This window comes from Sinocyclocheilus grahami, unplaced genomic scaffold, assembly GCF_001515645.1.
Source record: "Sinocyclocheilus grahami isolate Dianchi unplaced genomic scaffold, SAMN03320097.WGS_v1.1 scaffold38.1, whole genome shotgun sequence".
NCBI lineage: Eukaryota > Metazoa > Chordata > Actinopteri > Cypriniformes > Cyprinidae > Sinocyclocheilus > Sinocyclocheilus grahami.
Window position 1 is genome coordinate 11,945 of NW_015505217.1, and position 22,338 is coordinate 34,282.

The 22,338-nt window shown below is 37.9% G+C and overlaps 1 protein-coding gene across 1 annotated transcript in view; it reads left to right on the top strand.

Annotated features, from left to right (window-relative positions):
• The window catches only part of muc5.1 (mucin 5.1, oligomeric mucus/gel-forming), a 23,916-nt gene extending 7,113 nt beyond the window's left edge, over nucleotides 1-16,803 (top strand). The window contains exons 17-47 of the mRNA XM_016267450.1: nucleotides 1,556-1,685; nucleotides 1,779-2,031; nucleotides 3,376-3,416; nucleotides 3,532-3,629; nucleotides 3,854-4,005; nucleotides 4,317-4,455; nucleotides 4,642-4,749; nucleotides 4,846-5,025; nucleotides 5,103-5,342; nucleotides 5,487-5,643; nucleotides 5,976-6,104; nucleotides 6,217-6,471; nucleotides 6,607-11,121; nucleotides 11,286-11,422; nucleotides 11,696-11,864; nucleotides 11,970-12,205; nucleotides 12,327-12,510; nucleotides 12,704-12,893; nucleotides 13,182-13,366; nucleotides 13,488-13,557; nucleotides 13,658-13,788; nucleotides 13,902-13,933; nucleotides 14,049-14,196; nucleotides 14,349-14,441; nucleotides 14,818-14,858; nucleotides 14,991-15,110; nucleotides 15,207-15,305; nucleotides 15,387-15,506; nucleotides 15,893-15,932; nucleotides 16,055-16,172; nucleotides 16,350-16,803. Coding sequence (XP_016122936.1) covers nucleotides 1,556-1,685; nucleotides 1,779-2,031; nucleotides 3,376-3,416; nucleotides 3,532-3,629; nucleotides 3,854-4,005; nucleotides 4,317-4,455; nucleotides 4,642-4,749; nucleotides 4,846-5,025; nucleotides 5,103-5,342; nucleotides 5,487-5,643; nucleotides 5,976-6,104; nucleotides 6,217-6,471; nucleotides 6,607-11,121; nucleotides 11,286-11,422; nucleotides 11,696-11,864; nucleotides 11,970-12,205; nucleotides 12,327-12,510; nucleotides 12,704-12,893; nucleotides 13,182-13,366; nucleotides 13,488-13,557; nucleotides 13,658-13,788; nucleotides 13,902-13,933; nucleotides 14,049-14,196; nucleotides 14,349-14,441; nucleotides 14,818-14,858; nucleotides 14,991-15,110; nucleotides 15,207-15,305; nucleotides 15,387-15,506; nucleotides 15,893-15,932; nucleotides 16,055-16,172; nucleotides 16,350-16,530 — 8,691 coding nt within the window. The 3' untranslated portion in view covers nucleotides 16,531-16,803. The remainder of the gene's footprint in view (nucleotides 1-1,555; nucleotides 1,686-1,778; nucleotides 2,032-3,375; nucleotides 3,417-3,531; nucleotides 3,630-3,853; nucleotides 4,006-4,316; nucleotides 4,456-4,641; nucleotides 4,750-4,845; nucleotides 5,026-5,102; nucleotides 5,343-5,486; nucleotides 5,644-5,975; nucleotides 6,105-6,216; nucleotides 6,472-6,606; nucleotides 11,122-11,285; nucleotides 11,423-11,695; nucleotides 11,865-11,969; nucleotides 12,206-12,326; nucleotides 12,511-12,703; nucleotides 12,894-13,181; nucleotides 13,367-13,487; nucleotides 13,558-13,657; nucleotides 13,789-13,901; nucleotides 13,934-14,048; nucleotides 14,197-14,348; nucleotides 14,442-14,817; nucleotides 14,859-14,990; nucleotides 15,111-15,206; nucleotides 15,306-15,386; nucleotides 15,507-15,892; nucleotides 15,933-16,054; nucleotides 16,173-16,349) is intronic.
• Nucleotides 16,804-22,338: the final 5,535 nt, after the last annotated feature.

Sequence of the window (22,338 nt, forward strand, 5' to 3'; positions counted from 1 at the left end):
ACCCTCATGTCGTTCCAAACCCGTAAGACCTTTGTTTATCTTCGGAACACAAATTATGATATTTTTTATGCATTCTGACAGCTCTCTGACCCTCCCATAGACAGCAAGGGTCCTTACACGATCAACGTCCAGAAACGTAGCAAGGAGATCAGTTAAATAATCCATGTGACATCAGGGGTTCAACAGTAATTTTACGAAGCTACGAGAATACTTTTTGTGCGCAAAAGAAAAAAAAACGACTTTATTCAAAAATTCGTCTCCTCCGCGTCACCCTCTAGCGCCAGTTTGGAGAGTATCCACTGAACGCAAACAGCGTATGTTGTTCTGTGTCAGCCGCATCACACGGATACGTTGTTTTCTTTCAAATCAAAGCACAAACAACATAGAAAACTTATCCGTGTGGCACAGCTGACACAGAACAACAGATGGAATCTGAGAGCTCTCTGACCCTCCCATAGACAGCAAGGGTCCTTACACGATCAACATCCAGAAACGTAGCAAGGAGATCGGTAAAATAATCCATGTGACATCAGGGGTTCAACCATCATTTTATGAAGCACAATACTTTTTGTGCGCAAAAGAAAAAAAAACGACTTTATTCAAAAATTCGTCTCCTCCGCGTCACCCTCTAGCGCCAGTTTGGAGAGTATCCACTGAACGCAAACAGCGTATGTTGTTCTGTGTCAGCCGCATCACACGGATACGTTGTTTTCTTTCAAATCAAAGCACAAACAACATAGAAAACTTATCCGTGTGGCACAGCTGACACAGAACAACATACGCTGTTTGCGTTCAGTGGATACTCTCCAAAATGGTGCTAGGGAGGAGAGAATTGTTGAATAAAGACAATTTTTTTTCTTTTGCGCACAAAAAGTATTCTCGTAGCTTCGTAAAATGACTGTTGAACCCCTGATGTCACATGGATTATTTAACTGATCTCCTTGCTACGTTTCTGGACGTTGATCGTGTAAGGACCCTTGCTGTCTATGGGAGGGTCAGAGAGCTGTCAGAATGCATAAAAAATATCATAATTTGTGTTCCGAAGATAAACAAAGGTCTTACGGGTTTGGAACGACATGAGGGTGAGTAATTAATGACAGAATTTTCATTTTTGGGTGAACTAACCCTTTAAGGCAGTTCTGAAGGCAAAAGGGCGTCCAACCTGTTACTAACAAGGTGTTTCTAATAAAGTGGCTGGTGAGTGTATGTGTGAGTCTCGAAATGTCCAGTTCACATAGAAGCTTATAATAGAAGCTCAAATAGCCTCTATATGAATGTGCAACTAAAGTAAAGCCTATATTCTATATGTGACTATCACTATATGATATCATAAAACTTAATTAAAAGATGATAAATGTTATTCAACAGTAAAGAGTTGAGAATTTTTATTTGTGCATAGACAACAGATGGGAGCAGTACTGGTAGTGGACAGTGACTAGATCTAGAACTTCAGATGATCCAATCAGTTCCTGATGGACAAAATCAAGTCCTGCCCTACATTTTTCCTTGTTCGAATAGCCGCTTCACTCTGACTTCAATCTGTTTTTCTCTGCAGTGGTGTGTCTACGATACCTGCAAATGTGCAGATATTAGGAAGTGTATGTGTGCAGCCGTGTCCAACTATGCCCACGCCTGTGCTGTCAGAGGAGTCATTCTCCAGGGCTGGATGGATTCTGACCCCTGTGGTGAGAACTTTATAAAGTACACATACTAACAAATAGTTATACTGTATGTGCACTCTGTTACAAATCTGCCTCTGTCTATCTCTGGCTACACAGACATGATTTCGAAGTGTTCAGGGAACATGAAGTACTCCTATGGGGTAACCAGCTGTGGCAGCACCTGCCGCTCTCTCAGTGAACAAGACAACACCTGCCAAGGGTCCTTCACACCTGTAGATGGTTGCACCTGTTCTGAGGGAACCTACCTCAATGAAGGCGGTAGCTGTGTACATGCTGATCAGTGTCCTTGTTACTATGGCAACCAGGTCATAGAGCCATCAGCAGTGTTCGACAAAGATGGTGCTAAATGGTATAAAGTGCAGTTTAACATATGGGTAGTTGATGCATAATCAGTGTTGGGCAGTAACGCATTACTTAGTAACGCGTTACTGTAATTTGATTACTTTTTTAGTAACGGAGTAATTTAACGCATTATAATTTTCAAAATAGTAATTAGAGTATAGTTACAAGCCGAAGTATCTATACGTTACTGCCGCGTTACATTGCTGACAGAATGCAGTGTTTTATAATCTGGAGATTGTAAAAAGGATGTAGCACACGCATTGTCAAGTCAAGTGCCAGTGGATTAGAGACCTGCTCCCGCAGGACAAGACTTGATAGGCGAGTGCAGAGACTCTTGTGTGTGCGCGGGATGCGGGAGAATAAAATTATTCACGGGACTCCCGCAAAATAGAAATATCTAAACATAAAATATCTAAAACAAATAAATTGTTATTCATCTATTGCACAAAAGCTACATGAACTAATATAAAATATAAACGATTAACAGGTGCAAGCGTATGCACAGTTTCTATTTAGGTTATAACACGTGTTTGCAGCGTTGAGCAATGCAGTGCTGAAATTTGCGTGTTCACGCTCTCATTATAACACACAAATTGTAGACATTATGAAAAATTCATTATGCATATATTTATTGTGTTATAACAGAGATTTGTGAGATTTTGATGAACTGAGATGTCTTTTAGAGATTTTAAATGTAACGCACTTTGCTGGCATTCTGCCATGCCGAACCACCCTGTTGAAAAAAACAGCATATGCTGGTTAGGTATGTTTTGACGCTGGGATGCTGGTTTAAGCTGGTCCTTTGCTGGTTTAATAGCATAAACCAGCAAAAGGACCAGCATAAACCAGCAGTTTATGCTATTAAACCAGCAAAGGACCAGCTTAAACCAGCATCCCAGCGTCAAAACATACCTAACCAGCATATGCTGTTTTTTTCAACAGGGCATGCACGCAGCAGCCGCTTGCTTTAGTTAAATATAACAGTGTTCTGTGAATGTTGATGCTTTAATAACAAATATTTATCGGGAGTGTGTATGCTGGGATTTCATAAATTTCATGGAGAAAAAAAGCGTAACTAGTAATGTTACTAATTACTTTTGAAATAAAGTAATCAGAACAGTAACGTGATTACTTTGAAAAGGAGTAATCAGTAATCAGTAATTTGATTACATTTTCAGAGTAACTTGCCCAACACTGCGCATAATGTATCCATTAACTTTTTTCTGAATCATTTTTTAACATTTTTTGTTTTCAATAGTTCAAATGGCAAACAATTTAATAATATTGACATGCATTGTTAACTATTAATGGTAGATTTAGTAATTATTTGCACTGTTTGTTCAAATTACAGCACCTGTAACCTTGGCAAACTGCATTGCTCCAGTCAAAAAGGTGATCTGCAATTAGCTCTTCCGCAATACTACCATTTAAATTCAAACTTGAGTCACCGCTGCTATGATGTGTGCTAATTTTCTCCACCTCATCCATATGCCTTTTGTGCTTTTAGACTGTGTGGCTCCAATGACATTCTTCAAATGCTCAAATCATGGAGAAAAAGGAACGGAGTGTCTGAGGACATGTGAAAAGCAAGATCCAAACAACTGTGTGAGTTGGAAGAATGGAATACATGAATAACTGAATGAATGAAAAGATCAGTTACAGCATTTTTATGTATTTCATGAAATCCTGTTTGCTTACTCAATTTCAAATGTAGCATTTTCATGCCAGCTCTGAATGGTACACAAACCTGATATACAGTGTAGATAACATGCAATAGAAATCTTGTGATACAGCGAAAGGATGGCTTACCAATTTTGTCTTGGCAATAGGTGAGTATGGGGTGTACATCAGGGTGTATGTGTCGAGATGACCTACTTGCTGATGGAAAAGGTGGGTGTGTGAAGATGGAAAAATGTCCATGTACCCATAATGGAGTCACCTATTCACCTGGAGAGCAAGTTCAACAGGACTGTAACACCTGGTGAGCTAATCTCAGTTGTTATAAACCATGTTATCCCAGTGCCATCCTTGTACTATCATTTAACATCTCCACTACTAGTCAGAAATTTAGACACACTTGAGGCACACTTCTTCAAGTATAGTGTAAAGAGGTGCATTTCCAATAATCTTATATGGTTAAATGTACAGAAAACAGAACTCATTATATTTGGTCATACTGATCGTAGCAAGGTTTTACATGACAGTTTAGGCCCATGGAGTTCTAACCTTCAGAAACAAGTAAATAAAATTTGGGGCAGTTTTTTTATTTTGTGAATTTACTCTATATTTCAGCACATGCACAAATGGAATGTGGACTTGTACTGAAAAGGCGTGCTATGGCACCTGTACCATCTACGGTGAAGGTCATTTCAGGACTTTTGATGGCAGAAGATATTCCTTCCACGGAGACTGTGAACACACCATCGCCCATGTATGTTTGACTGTCCCAATGGGGGGGGGAAAGTCGATATACAGATATCTGACACATACCTGACACAATAAATAGGCTTGCAATAAAATAGCATGAAAAACATCAGATTTTATATAAGAGGTTTTAGGTGATAATTATCTGGGGCATTATAATCTGGAATATCTCTGATGTGTGTAACCCCTCTAGGATTATTGCGATATGAACCCCAGTCCCTCCTTCCGCCTGGTCACAGAGAACATCCCTTGTGCCACCACCAACTCCATTTGCTCCAAGTCCATCAATCTGTTCTTTGGGGTGAGGTTATTTCATAGCTCAGAGTCAGCACAGGTGAATTAGCAAAGCTAAAATGTGCAATATAAAACATGTTAAGCCACTTTTCATATCCCACAGAAATACGAGATGATTTTATCTGAGGAGGAAGATGTGAAGGTTGTTGAAAGCAATGGCACAGAGTACCGATATAAAATTACTTCTGCAGGCATATATGTTGTCATAGAGGTTGAAGGTCTTTTGAACTTAATTTGGGATAAAAAAACAAGTGTGATGATCCAACTCAATCACAAATTAAAGGTATGCATTCATTAAAAGTACACCCATAGACAAGAGCTTTGTTCATCTACTAAAAATCTATATGATCTCTATGGCAGAGCAAGGTGTGTGGACTCTGTGGAAACTTTGATGGTAATGCGAACAATGACTTTATGAAGCACAATGGAGAAGTGGTGACAGATCCAGAAGATTTTGGGAATAGCTGGAAGGTGAATCCAAAATGTCCTGATGTGACAAACGTGATGCATCCTTGTGACGCAAATCCACATCGACGTGCCTGGGCTATCAAACAATGCATAATCATCACAACCCCTGTCTTTACAGACTGCCATTCACTTGTAAGTAACAAATTGAGAACAAAATAATCAATCATCACTGAAATAGAATGAATGTGTATAATTTAGTACTTTACAATTTAATGCATTACATCTAGTGCAGTTATCTAACCCTTACAGTTCTGTGTCTGATTTTCCTGTCTCTAGGTAGATTCTGGTCCATACTATGATGCATGTGTAAGGGACACCTGTGCATGTGACAGTGGGGGTGACTGTGATTGTCTCTGTACTGCAGTGGCAGCTTATGCTGCTGAATGCCGTAAAAGAGGTGCTTGTGTGGCATGGCGAAGACCAGACTTTTGCCGTAAGTCCTATTATTTCTATAATTTATTTCGCCTATAAAATGCAAACAAATAACTTGGCGAGGAATGCATTTATTGATTTTCAAATTTTCACACAATAAATATGGATAATTATTAAATTATTTGTAGTTATTTATACCATAGTATCATATATTTGTGTCTGGAACAAGGAAACAACAAAATCTATACATATAAGTACATACATACAAGTAATTCAATATTTATTTAATAAAAAGAAGAAAGTTTAAATCCTTAGCTTTATGGGGCATAAATGTGCCCATAGATGAAATAACTCTCAAATATAACCATTGAACTCAAGTGATTGTTCTTGCAGCTTTGTTCTGTGACTACTACAACGCTCCAGGAGAATGTGAGTGGCACTATAAACCCTGTGGATCCACTTGCATGAAAACCTGCAAAAACCCCTCAGGAACTTGCTCTGATCAAATTCCTCCCCTTGAGGGTAAGAAATAAGAATTTTAGTGTTACATACTGTAGGTACCATAGTGTCAAAAAACGTTTTTAATAGTGTCTTGTTTTTCAGTCTAATCTGACTATTTTATTTATACTTTTAGGATGTTTTCTTCAGTGCCCTTCAGAGAGGCCATATTTCAGGGAGGAGACTATGAAGTGTGTCACAGAGAAAGAATGTAAAGACTGTTTGTATAATGGGAAGGTATATCCACGTGGATCGTACATTTACAAAACCACAGATGGGAATGGTGTATGTTTCACTGCTCTGTGTGACTCCAATGGGGAAATAATAAGAATTGTTACTGAATGCCCCTCCACCTCAACACCTTTCACTTTCACAACTACACCTGAAACTACTAAAACAACTCAAACTTCAGAGACACCCACAATCACATTCACTACTACCACAACAAGTACTGGGACATCGACACCTATGTCAACAGAAACACCGTCCACAATCACATCCACTACCACTACAACTACTGGAACATCGACACCTACGTCAACAGAAACATCACCTACAACTGTTACAATAACACCCACATCAACAGAAACACCATCCACAATCACATCCACTACCACTACAACTATTGGAACATCAACACCTACATCAACAGAAACATCATCTACAACTGTTACAGTAACATCTACATCAACAGAAACACCACCCACAATCACATCCACTACTACTCCAACTACTGGAACATCGACACCTACGTCAACAGAAACATCACCTACAACTGTTACAATAACACCCCCATCAACAGAAACACCATCCACAATCACATCCACTACCACTACAACTACTGGAACATCGACACCTACATCAACAGAAACATCACCTACAACTGTTACAATAACACCCCCATCAACAGAAACACCATCCACAATCACATCCACTACCACTACAACTACTGGAACATCGACACCTACATCAACAGAAACATCACCTACAACTGTTACAATAACACCCCCATCAACAGAAACACCATCCACAATCACATCCACTACCACTACAACTACTGGAACATCGACACCTACATCAACAGAAACATCACCTACAACTGTTACAATAACACCCCCATCAACAGAAACACCATCCACAATCACATCCACTACCACTACAACTACTGGAACATCGACACCTACATCAACAGAAACATCACCTACAACTGTTACAATAACACCCCCATCAACAGAAACACCATCCACAATCACATCCACTACCACTACAACTACTGGAACATCGACACCTACATCAACAGAAACATCACCTACAACTGTTACAATAACACCCCCATCAACAGAAACACCATCCACAATCACATCCACTACCACTACAACTACTGGAACATCGACACCTACATCAACAGAAACATCACCTACAACTGTTACAATAACACCCCCATCAACAGAAACACCATCCACAATCACATCCACTACCACTACAACTACTGGAACATCGACACCTACATCAACAGAAACATCACCTACAACTGTTACAATAACACCCCCATCAACAGAAACACCATCCACAATCACATCCACTACCACTACAACTACTGGAACATCGACACCTACATCAACAGAAACATCACCTACAACTGTTACAATAACACCCCCATCAACAGAAACACCATCCACAATCACATCCACTACCACTACAACTACTGGAACATCGACACCTACATCAACAGAAACATCACCTACAACTGTTACAATAACACCCCCATCAACAGAAACACCATCCACAATCACATCCACTACCACTACAACTACTGGAACATCGACACCTACATCAACAGAAACATCACCTACAACTGTTACAATAACACCCCCATCAACAGAAACACCATCCACAATCACATCCACTACCACTACAACTACTGGAACATCGACACCTACATCAACAGAAACATCACCTACAACTGTTACAATAACACCCCCATCAACAGAAACACCATCCACAATCACATCCACTACCACTACAACTACTGGAACATCGACACCTACATCAACAGAAACATCACCTACAACTGTTACAATAACACCCCCATCAACAGAAACACCATCCACAATCACATCCACTACCACTACAACTACTGGAACATCGACACCTACATCAACAGAAACATCACCTACAACTGTTACAATAACACCCCCATCAACAGAAACACCATCCACAATCACATCCACTACCACTACAACTACTGGAACATCGACACCTACATCAACAGAAACATCACCTACAACTGTTACAATAACACCCCCATCAACAGAAACACCATCCACAATCACATCCACTACCACTACAACTACTGGAACATCGACACCTACATCAACAGAAACATCACCTACAACTGTTACAATAACACCCCCATCAACAGAAACACCATCCACAATCACATCCACTACCACTACAACTACTGGAACATCGACACCTACATCAACAGAAACATCACCTACAACTGTTACAATAACACCCCCATCAACAGAAACACCATCCACAATCACATCCACTACCACTACAACTACTGGAACATCGACACCTACATCAACAGAAACATCACCTACAACTGTTACAATAACACCCCCATCAACAGAAACACCATCCACAATCACATCCACTACCACTACAACTACTGGAACATCGACACCTACATCAACAGAAACATCACCTACAACTGTTACAATAACACCCCCATCAACAGAAACACCATCCACAATCACATCCACTACCACTACAACTACTGGAACATCGACACCTACATCAACAGAAACATCACCTACAACTGTTACAATAACACCCCCATCAACAGAAACACCATCCACAATCACATCCACTACCACTACAACTACTGGAACATCGACACCTACATCAACAGAAACATCACCTACAACTGTTACAATAACACCTACTTCAACAGAAACACCATCCACAATTAGTACAACTACTGCTACAACAACAACTCCCATCTGTGCTGATAGATGCACATGGTCAGATTGGATTGATGGCAACACACCCAGTACAGAGCCAGCAGGATTTGAAACTGAATCCATTGATGAATTGCGGAATTCAGGAAAGATTATCTGTCAGAGCCCTGAGGTGATTGAATGTAGGGCAGTAAATTATCCCCAAAAGTCTCTGCAAGATTTGGGACAGACACTTTATTGCAATACATCATTTGGACTGTCATGTTCAAATGAAGACAATTCAAATGGCATGCCACCACTTTGTTATAATTATGAAATACGTCTCAAATGTTGTGAACCAGACTACCAGTGTACTCCTACTACAACGTCTCCAAGTACACTAACATCAACTACCTCAACAACCACTGTAACACCAACACCTACAACAGTTACAATAACACCCACATCAACAGAAACACCATCCACAATCACATCCACTACCACTACAACTACTGGAACATCGACACCTACGTCAACAGAAACATCACCTACAACTGTTACAATAACTCCCACATCAACAGAAACACCATCCACAATCACATCCACTACCACTACAACTACTGGAACATCGACACCTACATCAACAGAAACGTCACCTACAACTGTTACAGTAACATCTACATCAACAGAAACAGCATCTACAATTACATCCACTACTACTCCAACTACTGGAACATCGACACCTACGTCAACAGAAACACCATCTACAATCACATCCACTACTACCTCAACTACTGGAACATCGACGCCTACGTCATCAGAAACATCCCCTACAACTGTTACAGTAACACCTACTTCAACAGAAACACCATCTACAATCACATCCATTACTACCCCAACTACAGGAACATCGACACCTACGTCATCAGAAACATCCCCTACAATAGTTACAGTAACACTTACATCAACGGAAACGCCATCTACAATTAGTACAACTACTGCTACAACAACAACTCCCATCTGTGCTGATAGATGCACATGGTCAGATTGGATCGATGGCAACACACCCAGTACAGAGCCAGAAGGATTCGAAACTGAATCCATTGATGAATTGTGGAAATCAGGAAAGATTATCTGTCAGAGCCCTGAAGTGATTGAATGTAGGGCTGTAAATTATCCCCAAAAGTCTCTGCAAGATTTGGGACAAACACTTAATTGCAATACATCATTTGGACTGTCATGTTCAAATGAAGACAATTCAAAAGGCATGCCATCACTTTGTTATAATTATGAAATACGTGTCGAATGTTGTGAACCAGACTACCAGTGTACTCCTACTACAACGTCTCCAAGTACACTAACATCCACTACCTCAACAACCACTGTAACACCAACACCTACAACTGTTACAATAACACCCACATCAACCGAAACACCATCCACAATGACATCCACTAGCACTACAACTACTGGAACATCGACACCTACATCAACAGAAGAATCACCTACAACTGTTACAATAACACCCACATCAACCGAAACACCATCCACAATGACATCCACTAGCACTCCAACTACTGGAACATCGATACCTACGTCAACAGAAACATCACCTACATCTGTTACAGTAACATCTACATCAACAGAAACACCACCCACAATCACATCCACTACTACTCCAACTACTGGAACATCGATACCTACGTCAACAGAAACATCACCTACATCTGTTACAGTAACATCTACATCAACAGAAACACCATCTACAATCACATCCACTACTACCCCAACCACTGGAACATCGACGCCTACGTCATCACAAACATCGCCTACAACTGTTACAACACCTACATCAACGTACACAACCACTACTATCACACCATCTACTGTAACAATGACACCTACATCAACAGAAATATCATCTTCAGCTAGTACAATTACTGGCACAACACCCACATCAACAAAGACATCTACAAGGACCTTCCCTACTACAACAAAGTTCACTGTGGATACAGGGACAACTCCCAGGATCACCTCAAATCCACCATCACCACAGTGTGCATGCAAATATTTAAATGAAACATACTCATTAAGTAAGTACTGCTTTAACAATTCTCTCTCAAACAAAATGTTCCAACGTTACAGTTTGTTTAATCCTTTATGTGTACATTATCTTGACCCTACATTACATTCAACTTTTTTATAAATTCTCTCTTATTGTTTACCTCCTTTGCACATCCTTTTATTATAATTACAGATTCAACCATCTACAATCGAACAGATCAAGCAGGTTGGTGCTATACTGCCTACTGCAACTCCACCTGTGATATAGTGATACAGTCTCAGCAATGCATACCACCCCCAAGAAACGACTGTGCACAAGTTAAAAGAAAGGTATTTTCATAAGAGTACAATAGCAGTACACTTATGCAACAACACTTAAAATTTCTACAAATTTTCTGATGTATTTTTTTTTTCAAAATTAACAATACAAAAATAGCCTATAATGATTATTTGTTATTAAAACAACTAAATTAATTACGTATTGTATAACTACTAGATGACTGGAGTACTAATTGTTAAGAAAATGATTTAAAAAATACCTGAAATTAATTATAATTAGTTTTTTGATTAGTTTCTGTTTATCGATCTGATTGTGTCATTTAGCATATGGAGTCATGGATTAAAGACTGCGTAAACAAAACATGCATAAATGGCAGTGTCACCTCAAAACCTCTACAGTGTGACAAATATGCCATACCTACATGTACTAATGGAATTAAACCTAAGAAGGTGTCTTATAACAATGGCTGCTGCTTTAAGTATGAGTGTGAATGTGAGTTTAAATCATGCTCATGGACATTTCATTAATTTTAAATATTTATATTAAGTAAATGTCATTAATCCTTATGTTTACTTTTGGTGTAATTTGTTTTGGCAGGTAAATGTAGTGGCTGGGGTGACCCACATTACAAAACATTCGATGGAACATACTATGCTTTCCAGGGAAATTGCACTTATGTTTTGTTCCAAGAAATCATCCCAAGATACAATATCAGTGTCCATGTTAAAAACTATTTTTGTGATATTGAAAATAATCTCGCCTGCCCTGAGTATGTGATTGTGAACTACAAATCTTATAAAATCAAGCTGACTAGCAACACTAAAGAGGTCCAGGTAAGTCTTAGGATTACATCAAAACATTCACAGGTTTCTGATTGAATATAAAAAAATACCTACAAATTTTACTCTAGAGAATAATTGTTATGATAATACAGAAAGGCCTTGTTTCCCTCAGGTCTATGTTAATGATGAAATTAAACAACTAACTTACATAAATAATGACTTCTTCATCACCACCTCTGGCATGGCAGTAACTGTGAACATCACTGAAATCAAAGTTGACATTTCTGTGAATCATCAAGGTTTTGAGATCAATCTCCCATTCTCCTACTTCCATGGTAATACAGAGGGACAGTGCGGTGAGTACAGATAGAAAAATATCTGAGAGATGGGAACAAAGAATACTGCATGTGTCAGTTTCATTTTACATTTACCAGTGCAAAAAAAAAAAAAAGAATTCTCTCTACCTGAATGTTAATAATAAATTTACTTTTAACTGTCCCATTACTTGCTCACTAAATTCAGATTAACTATAATTAAAACTAAATTTAGGGGTTTGTGACAACAACCGTGCAAATGACTGCAGACGTCCCGATGGACAAATCGACCCATCATGTGTGAACATGGCACAGCTTTGGATGGTCCCCCCAGGATGCAAAACACCTCAATCTCCACCTCCATCTCCATCTCCAACTCCATTTATTTCCTGCAATGTGACGATTTGTGATCTCATCAAGAGCGAGTAAGGAAAAGCAAAAAAATGTTAATCACTTCTGTTGGTAACACTGATTATTTCAAAGTGTTTTTTCCTTTTAAAGGTATATGCAAGTAAACTGTCATAATTTATTCACCCTCAACTTGTTCTAAATGTGTTTGACTTTCTTTATTCAGTGCAAAAATAGAATAAACAAAGTCATACAGGTTTGAAAGAACATCATGGTAAAAGATGTCAGAATTTTCATTTTTGGCTGCACTGTGCCTTTAAGATGCCTGAAATCAAAAGTCAAATTTAGTATATGTTTCTTCACAGTATGTTTATGAAATGCCATGGGGTCGTTCCTTATGAAAATTATTATGAAGCATGCAAATATGATGTGTGCCACATGAAAAAGAGCTCTATTGGTTGTACCAGTCTGGAGGCATACGCTCTGATATGTGGCAAAGAGGGTATCTGTGTAGACTGGAGAACATCAGATGAACTCACGAAAAAGTGTGGTAAGCAGAATGAACCTAACCATTTGAGTATTTTTGGGTGGTTTTTTTTTGTTTTGTTGTTTTTTAATATGTTGTACTTGAAAGGACCTTGACACATAATTGTCATTGATTTCTATAACAGAATACAAGTGCCCCAGTCACAAAGTCTATAAGGCATGTGGTCCTAAAGTTGAAAAAACCTGCAGTACAAGGTAAGCTCACATCTCATATCTACAAAACAACAGTCATTAGTAAGTGCGGCAATTGTAATACTTCATTATCTGATGTGCTTCTGTTAACTTAAAACTATAGGTACAATGATAAGTTTGTGGAGAAAGACTGTCAAGACAATAACTGTCATCAAACAGTCACGGAAGGCTGTTACTGTCCTGATGATAAATACCTAGTTAGTTCAACGATAGATACCTGTACATCTTATTGCGGTAAGACATGTTGCTTTATTTACTTACTGTAGTTCCTTATTTTCTCTGTTTGCTAGATTAATGCACATTCACGTCTTATTTCCACTGATTTAATTTTCATTCCCTCCATGTAGATTGCATCGGCCCTGATGGATTACCTAGACAGGTATGTATAGGCAAAACAAGATGTATATAAAATAATAATAATATTTCAGTTAGCATTTGCTATTCATAATCATCACTAATTCCTAACTATCATCTACTTGTTTTTCCTCCTGCAGCCTGGGGATACATGGACCATGAGCTGTTATGAATACACATGCTCCAACGAGACCTTTGGTATTAAAACTGTGCCTGTCGGGTGTCTGGCTGAAAAGCCCTGTGGACCAGAACAAAAGAAAATAATTGAAAACTGCTGCCCAACCTGCGGTGAGTCAAGACTAAACTTGCTTGAACATTACAAGCAAGATAATGAATTTGAAGCAAATAAATGATTCACAATTACTGCCACTATTGAACTATCCCTACACAAATGCATTCAAAAATAATTTATAAGACTCCCCATTTCTCAACCCATTTAGAGTGTGATCTCGAGCTGTGTCTTCAGAAGAAATGTGATGTGGGATACGAGTTGGCAGCAAATAAATCGGAAGACAGTTGCTGTCCACCCTGTGGTAAGTCTCACATATCATTCTGTGGATTTAAATGTTAAACAATTAGCTGTCCTACAAAAAAACGAGTCATTCCTATCAGTCCATGTTGTAATTTAATGTATTTCTATAAAAATGCAATCTGAAGAGAATCTGGAATATGACATTTTCTATTTTTTACATGGCAAAAATAGCAACATCTGCTCAAAGCAGTAATGTAATTATTTAAAAGGCTAACTAATATGATTTCTATCTTTACATTGTGAGTTTAATATTTTATTAAGACATAAAAATGAACTGCGTAACACAAATGACAAGTTTTCTTTAAATTGACTAAAGTAGCGCAAACTATTATTGAACTGGTTTAATGGCTTATAAAATAGATTTTTATAATTTTCAGTGCCCAAAGACGTATGTGTGTACAATAACACTGAGTACCAGGTAAGCTGCTGGGTTCATTTGCTTAAACTAATAAAGTTAATTTGGGCAAATCCTGATATTAAAAAAAAGGAACAAAAGATAATACTGTTGGTATTTTACACTTTTCTGACTAGATAATCTGTTTTCTTCTAGCCTGGAGTTAAAGTCCCCACAGATCCTTGCATCGAATGTAACTGTCTAATGGATAAAGACCCACAGACCCAACTACATCTCGTCACGTGCGCTTCTATAGCCTGTGCACTTTGCCCTGACGTAATAATTACAATTTATTCTTATGAACCATTATATCGACTTCTAAACTATAAGTATATAAACATCTAATTATAAAATTGTTTTTTGTACTCCAAGGGCTTTCTGCCAGTCAAACAAGAAGGAGAATGCTGTGAAACATGCAAGCTAAATAACTGTTTTTATACTGCGCCAGACAACACCACACATATTCTCAAGGTGCATATTCTCAAACGTTTCTTCACACATTCAGTTCACCAGATCTGTTCAGCTATTAGATCTTTTTTTTTTTTTTTGTAGACTGGAGACACGCACAACTACAAGTGTGAGACTGTGACCTGTCAACAAATTAATGACACATTTGTGATTGAGAAGACCATACCAACCTGTCCTGAGATCAATCCATATGAGTGTGTGCCTGTGAGTTTAATATCTTTAGCTCATGTTCCAAACATGAAGCACTTGTTCTGTTTGTTTCTATCTTCCAAAACTGAAAGGTAAAGCATGTCAGGTTTTTTTTTCCATGTGTAGTGCTTAAATAATTCAGCTTAAAAGGTGTTGTAACTTTGGTCAACATTTACTCACCCTCATGTTGTTCCAAACCTGTGTGAATTTTTCATCTTTGGGACACAAAAGAAAATATTCTAATGTTGTTTTGAAAGACGTTGACTTTGTACAGACAAAACCATTTGGATAATATGTTGCTTTATCATAATTACACAGGTTTGGAACAATACAAACTATGAGTGAACTATCCCTTTAATTATGAATATGATGTTTAAACAAAGCCCTATTTGTCCTTACAGGGAACGCTGAAACTTGATGCAGATGGATGTTGCAATACCTGTAAGAAATTGTTTCCTTGTTCAAAACTTCCTTATGGTCCTGCTTTTTATAAACAAGTCCCAGTATTTTAAATTGTTCCAAAAATATATTTATATCATCTCCTATTACCTCTAATATCTCAGGTGAGCTCAAGGACTGTATTCGTGTGAAGAACAACACAGATGTTACTGTAAATGACTGCAAGTCCATCCATCCCATAGAAGTGACTTCCTGCAGTGGCCACTGTGACACAGAATCAATGTGAGAGCACACTGACATGAGTTCTTGTGAAATATACTTCATACTTACATACTCATATTGAATGATTGTTAATTCCAGCTGTAAACAGGGCTATATTACAACTTTAACACAGACTTGTATATTGGAAGCATTTTTTTATGCTCAACTGACTGGTGTTTTTCTTGGAAATCCACAAAGGTATTCAATGGGCGCCAACATCATGATGCACAGCTGTTCTTGCTGTCAGGAGATGAAAACCAGCATTAAAAAAGTGCAGCTGAAGTGTTCTGATGACAGTGTGATCGATCATGACTACGTCTACATAGAGAGCTGCAAATGCACTCCAGTTACGTGTGAAAACCAGAAGACCAGTGGATAAAAGATCCCGTTCAGTGCGTCTGCTATACTGCTACAATTCCAGATAAATTGCAAAAAACATATATATATATATATATATATATATATATATATATATTGTTGAAATATGGGACCATTCAGCTTTTTGTTCTATAACTATTATCTCTCAGGGCATTTTCAGGGCAATTTGAACATTTTGTTTCTTCTTTAGCAATGCAAAATAAAATTCTTTACATTAAATTTTTGTGAAATGAGTGATGACTATAATAAAGCAAAATAAATGGCAAAAAAAAAACTGTATAATGGACTTTTTTTCTCTCCCAAAATGATCAGGAAATAGAAAACTGGCATCAGCACTTAGCATCAGCTAACATTAAACAATACTTTCACAGCATCTTGGTTAATAATATTTATTCCTACATATGCTAATATGTTTTTTTTTTATTGTAATGTTTCATGTAATTCCAATTAAACTTCAAAGTTTATGAACAAACCTGAATTAACAATGAACAAATGTTTATTTATGAATTAACATTAACCTATATGAATAAATGCTGTAAAGAACATGATACTCAATGCATTAAACCTGTTCCTGTAGATCCACCTTACTGCAAAGTTAAGTTCTAATCAAACACACATGCACCAAAATATTCAGAAACATACTCAAAGACAGTTGTGTTGAAGCAGGGTTGGAATCAAACTCTGCCGTAAGGTAGATCTCCAGAAACAGGATTTGGCACCCCTGCATAAACTATTGTTAACAAATTACCATCAAACATGCATGCAAAGCACTCAATGAATAATGACAAAGAAACACACAAGAAGCTTACATCGGAAAACAAAAATGAAGCTGAAACTAAAGAGAATTTAGACTTCCCTACTTTGTAATTTTTTCATATTATACAATATTTTTAAGTAACATATATTGGAACCTTTTTGTTTTAAAAGACAACTTTAAGACCTGAGCATATATGTGACCCTGGACCACAAAACCAGTCTTAAGTAGCACAGGGATATTTGTAGCGATAGCCAAAAATACATTGTATGGGTCAAAATGATAGATTTTTCTTTTATGCCAAAAATCATTAGGATATTAAGTAAAGATCATGTTCCATATATTTAGTATATTTCCTACCATAAATATATAAAAACTTAATTTTTGATTAGTAATATGCATTGCTAAGGACTTCATTTAGACAGCTTTAAAGGCGATTTTCTCAATATTCAAAATAATTTTTTGCACCCTCAGATTCCAGATTTTCAAATAGTTGTATCTCAGCCAAATATTGTCCCATCCTAACAAACCATACATCAATGGAAAGCTTACTTATTCAATTTTCAGATGATATAGGGTTTGGTATCGATTGGGTTTTTTACGATATGGGTACCAAATCGATACTTTTAAAACGGTACCGGTGCCTGAACCGATACTTTAAAAAAAGAGCCACACAATAAACAATGGATAACATTAAAGAACATTAAAAATAAATATACATAACATTCACATGCTCCTAGGATGCTCTCATTTCCCGAGTTGTGCATCCCTTACTCTAAGGCTAATAAATATATTTCACGATCTGGGTCATTATTTAATACAAAACAATATTTAATACAAAACCACACATAATGTTTCTACTGTATCTCTGTCAATCACTCTGATATTTAGTTAAAATTAGTGAATTGAGTGCTGTCTGTCACTGTCTTTAATCAGTTCTGTGAATGTGTATAGTATGCCACATGCACTGTAATATGTTATATATTAAATATAACATTTTCAAATGAAAATAGCAACATGATCGTTTTATAAAGTATGTGTTCATATGTGTTGAGGGCTAGATTTTCGCTGGAGGAAACAGCTGTGGTGTGATGAGGGTTGAACACAGTGAAATCTTTACAGTAATGTTAGATGGGAAACCGATCGCTCCCTCGTGACCTTTTGTAAACTGTATATATGACAAAGAATCTGACTTTTTCAGGTTTTAAGTGCTATAATCAGGATCCCAGTGCATCTACCAACCAAGGAAACGTGAAAAAGATTAACTCAGTAACTTTGTTTTGAGAAGCCTTTTTCTGCAAGCGTCTGAGAAAACAAGGGCATCTGATTTCGCTCCCTTGGTGACATGGCAAAGGGATCTCATTATAATATTTCCGCCCCTTAATCTGTAAATTTACACCCACGGCACCATTATTGTGTTTTCGCAAGCGACAACGGTGTAGCAGCTCTAATCCCATGACGAAACTTTGAGCAAAACATGCTAACTGTTCTGTCTTTGGCTGCACAGACGAGCACAGAACACTGTTTACAGTCCCAGCCTCAGAGGAGACAAATCCCAGTGCATCTACCAACCAAGGAAACGTGAAAAAGATTAACTCAGTAACTTTGTTTTGAGAAGCCTTTTTCTGCAAGCGTCTGAGAAAACAAGGGCATCTGATTTCGCTCCCTTGGTGACATGGCAAAGGGATCTCATTATAATATTTCCGCCCCTTAATCTGTAAATTTACATCCACTGCACCATTATTGTGTTTTCGCAAGCTACAACGGTGTAGCAGCTCTAATCCCATGACGAAACTTTGAGCAAAACATGCTAACTGTTCTGTCTTTGGCTGCACAGACGAGCACAGAACACTGTTTACAGTCCCAGCCTCAGAGGAGACAACAGAGCAGTGGATTTATTGATTTAGTTACTGTATATTGCTGCTGCCACACAGATCGGGCTACCTGTTTTTTGTTTTTTTTAATGGTATATCAAAAAGTGTATATTTTTTAAATGTGATTGTTGGTACATTTGACCAGTTTTTACCATACTTTCAAAAAAAAAATTTAAAATAGGAAAAATATGCAATATAAAAATAATTGAACAAAATGTGTTTTACTAAGAAAAAAACTGATTTGGTTTTTAAAAAGCCTTATTCCAAAAGGTACATCTGGAAAAAGGGGGGGTCGTCTTATAATCAGGGTCGTCTTAAACAGAAAAGGAAAAAAACACCAGGCCCAGATTGTGTTTCACCAGTCTGTCTGAAATCCTGTGCTGACCAGCTGGCCCCCATCTTCACACAGATCTTCAACAGATCACTGGAGCTGTGCGAAGTCCCTTCATGCTTCAAACGCTCCACCATCATCCCCATCCCAAAGAAATCCAAATTTACAGGACTTAATGACTACAGGCCTGTGACTCTAATGTCTGTGGTCATGAAGTCTTTTGAAAAACTGCTGAGCGAATCGTTGGTACAACCCTCCCTTCTCTCCAAGACCTGTACTCATCCAGAGTGAGCAAAAGGGCTGGCAGAATCACTATGGACCCCTCACATCCAGCACACTCCCTCTTTGAACTGTTGCCATCTGGTCGACGCTACAGAGCTCTGAGTACCAGAATTGCCAGACACAGGAACAGTTTCTTCCCTCAGGCCATCCATCTCATGAACACTTGACAATAACTGTGGAACACACATTAATTATTCACTCATACACTTATTTATCTAACACACATTCTCAGTCTACATTTCAATTTGCACATAATATACCTGTACATACAACTGTCTATTGTTATATAACTACATACAATTGTCGATTTGTATATTGTTTATTCCTTATTTTACTTTTTTTATTTTTTATTATCTGTTTTTTTGTTCTGTCACTGTCATTCTGTTACACTGTGGAAGCTTCTGTCACGAAAACAAATTCCTCGTATGTGTAAACATACCTGGAAATAAAGCTCATTCTGATTCTGATTCTGATTATATTCGGGCCAATACGGTATATTAAATATTGTAAAAAGGGGCATAATATGTCTCCTTTAAAGGGGACTGACTCTGAGGCGATCACGAATTTGTGTACAGTTTACGGAGCTAATCGCTATAGCCCCGCTAAAAATGGCCTATCGACGCCCATGCTTCTTACGTCCATTTCGGAGAACCAGGACAAATAGCCTATTTCAATCGATCGCTCAGGCATTTAAGTGGCACCGAAATCTGCGTTCTGATTCGGAACTAATTGTGGAACTACCCACTTTTTGGCGTTTTCGCACCGCCGGAACTGGGTGCGATTTTAGTACCGGACTGCCTTTTTCGAGAACCAAATTAGCTCCAGAATAAGAAGAGAAGAAAGCGGCCCTAGGCAGCTGCCTACACATGCCAGGATCCGCCACTGCCAGATGCAGTTAGAAATTTACTAAAAACAAGCCTATCGCAAGACATCTGGTAGGGGGGGCACCTGGGGTGGCAGCCAAATTTCAGGGGGGGCCGGTGCCACCACGTAGACATGCCCCTGCCTATAGGTACCGGTGCCAATCGGTACCCAACTCTAAAATCTCAATTTCAAAAAATTGACCCTTATGGTTTTGTGGTCCAGGGTCACATATTATGCTAAATACATATCAAATTCTTTTTTCAGGTATGTAATATCAACACACACCCAATATATTGACCAAAAAGCACAGTCTGTTGTTTAAGGGACCTTTTGAATAATTTAATAATGCTATTGACGTACTTTAATACGCAGTCAAATTCATCCTTCAATACGAGGACTCTGACACTTAGCAAACAGTTAGAATAGAAAAGACAATGTTTACACATTTAAATACTTCCCATATGTTTGCTGTTGCAACCAGAAAGATCTACAGTCGTAAAAAGTTTCAAAGAATTAACCCTTAAACATGTCAAACTGGGCGAGACGAAGCTCTGAGTACACAACTCTGCTGAAAGGCTATTGAATCGAGTACTGTTCCTATTTGCCTTTGATAGACATGCCCCTGCCTATAGGTACCGGTGCCAATCGGTACCCAACTCTAAAATCTCAATTTCGAAAAATTGACCCTTATGGTTTTGTGGTCCAGGGTCACATATTATGCTAAATACATATCAAATTCTTTTTTCAGGTATGTAATACCAACACACACCCAAGATATTGACCAAAAAGCATAGTCTGTTGTTTAAGGGACCTTTTGAATAATTTAATAATGCTATTGACGTACTTTAATACGCAGTCAAATTCATCCTTCAATACGAGGACTCTGACACTTAGCAAACAGTGAGAATAGAAAAGACAATGTTTACACATTTAAATACTTCCCATATGTTTGCTGTTGCAACCAGAAAGATCTACAGTCGTAAGAAGTTTCAAAGAATTAACCCTTAAACATGTCAAACTGGGCGAGATGAACCTCTGAGTACACAACTCTGCTGAAAGGCTATTGAATCGAGTACTGTTCCTATTTGCCTTTGGATTATGCCATAGTATTGATTTAAGATGCAAGTATTAGCTGACTGTCAATTGATGAATATTTTAAATCTAATTAATCACATTTTAGCCGATTAATTAATCAAAATGACCAAAACAATCCAAGGTTTTTATTTAGCACAGTGGCTATATTAACAAATAACCAGACACCACCCGATCTAAATATTCCCTCACAGTTTAATAGTAATGACTTTATGAATTTCTTCACTGATAAAATAGATAACATCAGAAAAACAATAGCAAATGTAGATTCTACAGCGTCTAATACTTCAGCTTCATTCATAGCACCAAAAGATAAACTGCAGTGCTTTACAACTATAGGACAGGAAGAGCTAAATAAACGTATCACTGCATCTAAACCAACAACATGCCTGTTAGATACTGTACCCACTAAATTACTGAAAGAGTTGTTACCTGTAGCAGAAGAACCATTTCTCGATATTATTAACTCGTCGTTGTCTTTAGGTCATGTCCCAAAACCATTCAAGCTGGCGGTTATTAAGCCTCTTATTAAGAAACCACAACTAGATCCTAGTGAACTGGCAAATTACAGACCCATCTCAAATCTTCCTTTCATGTCTAAAATTTTAGAAA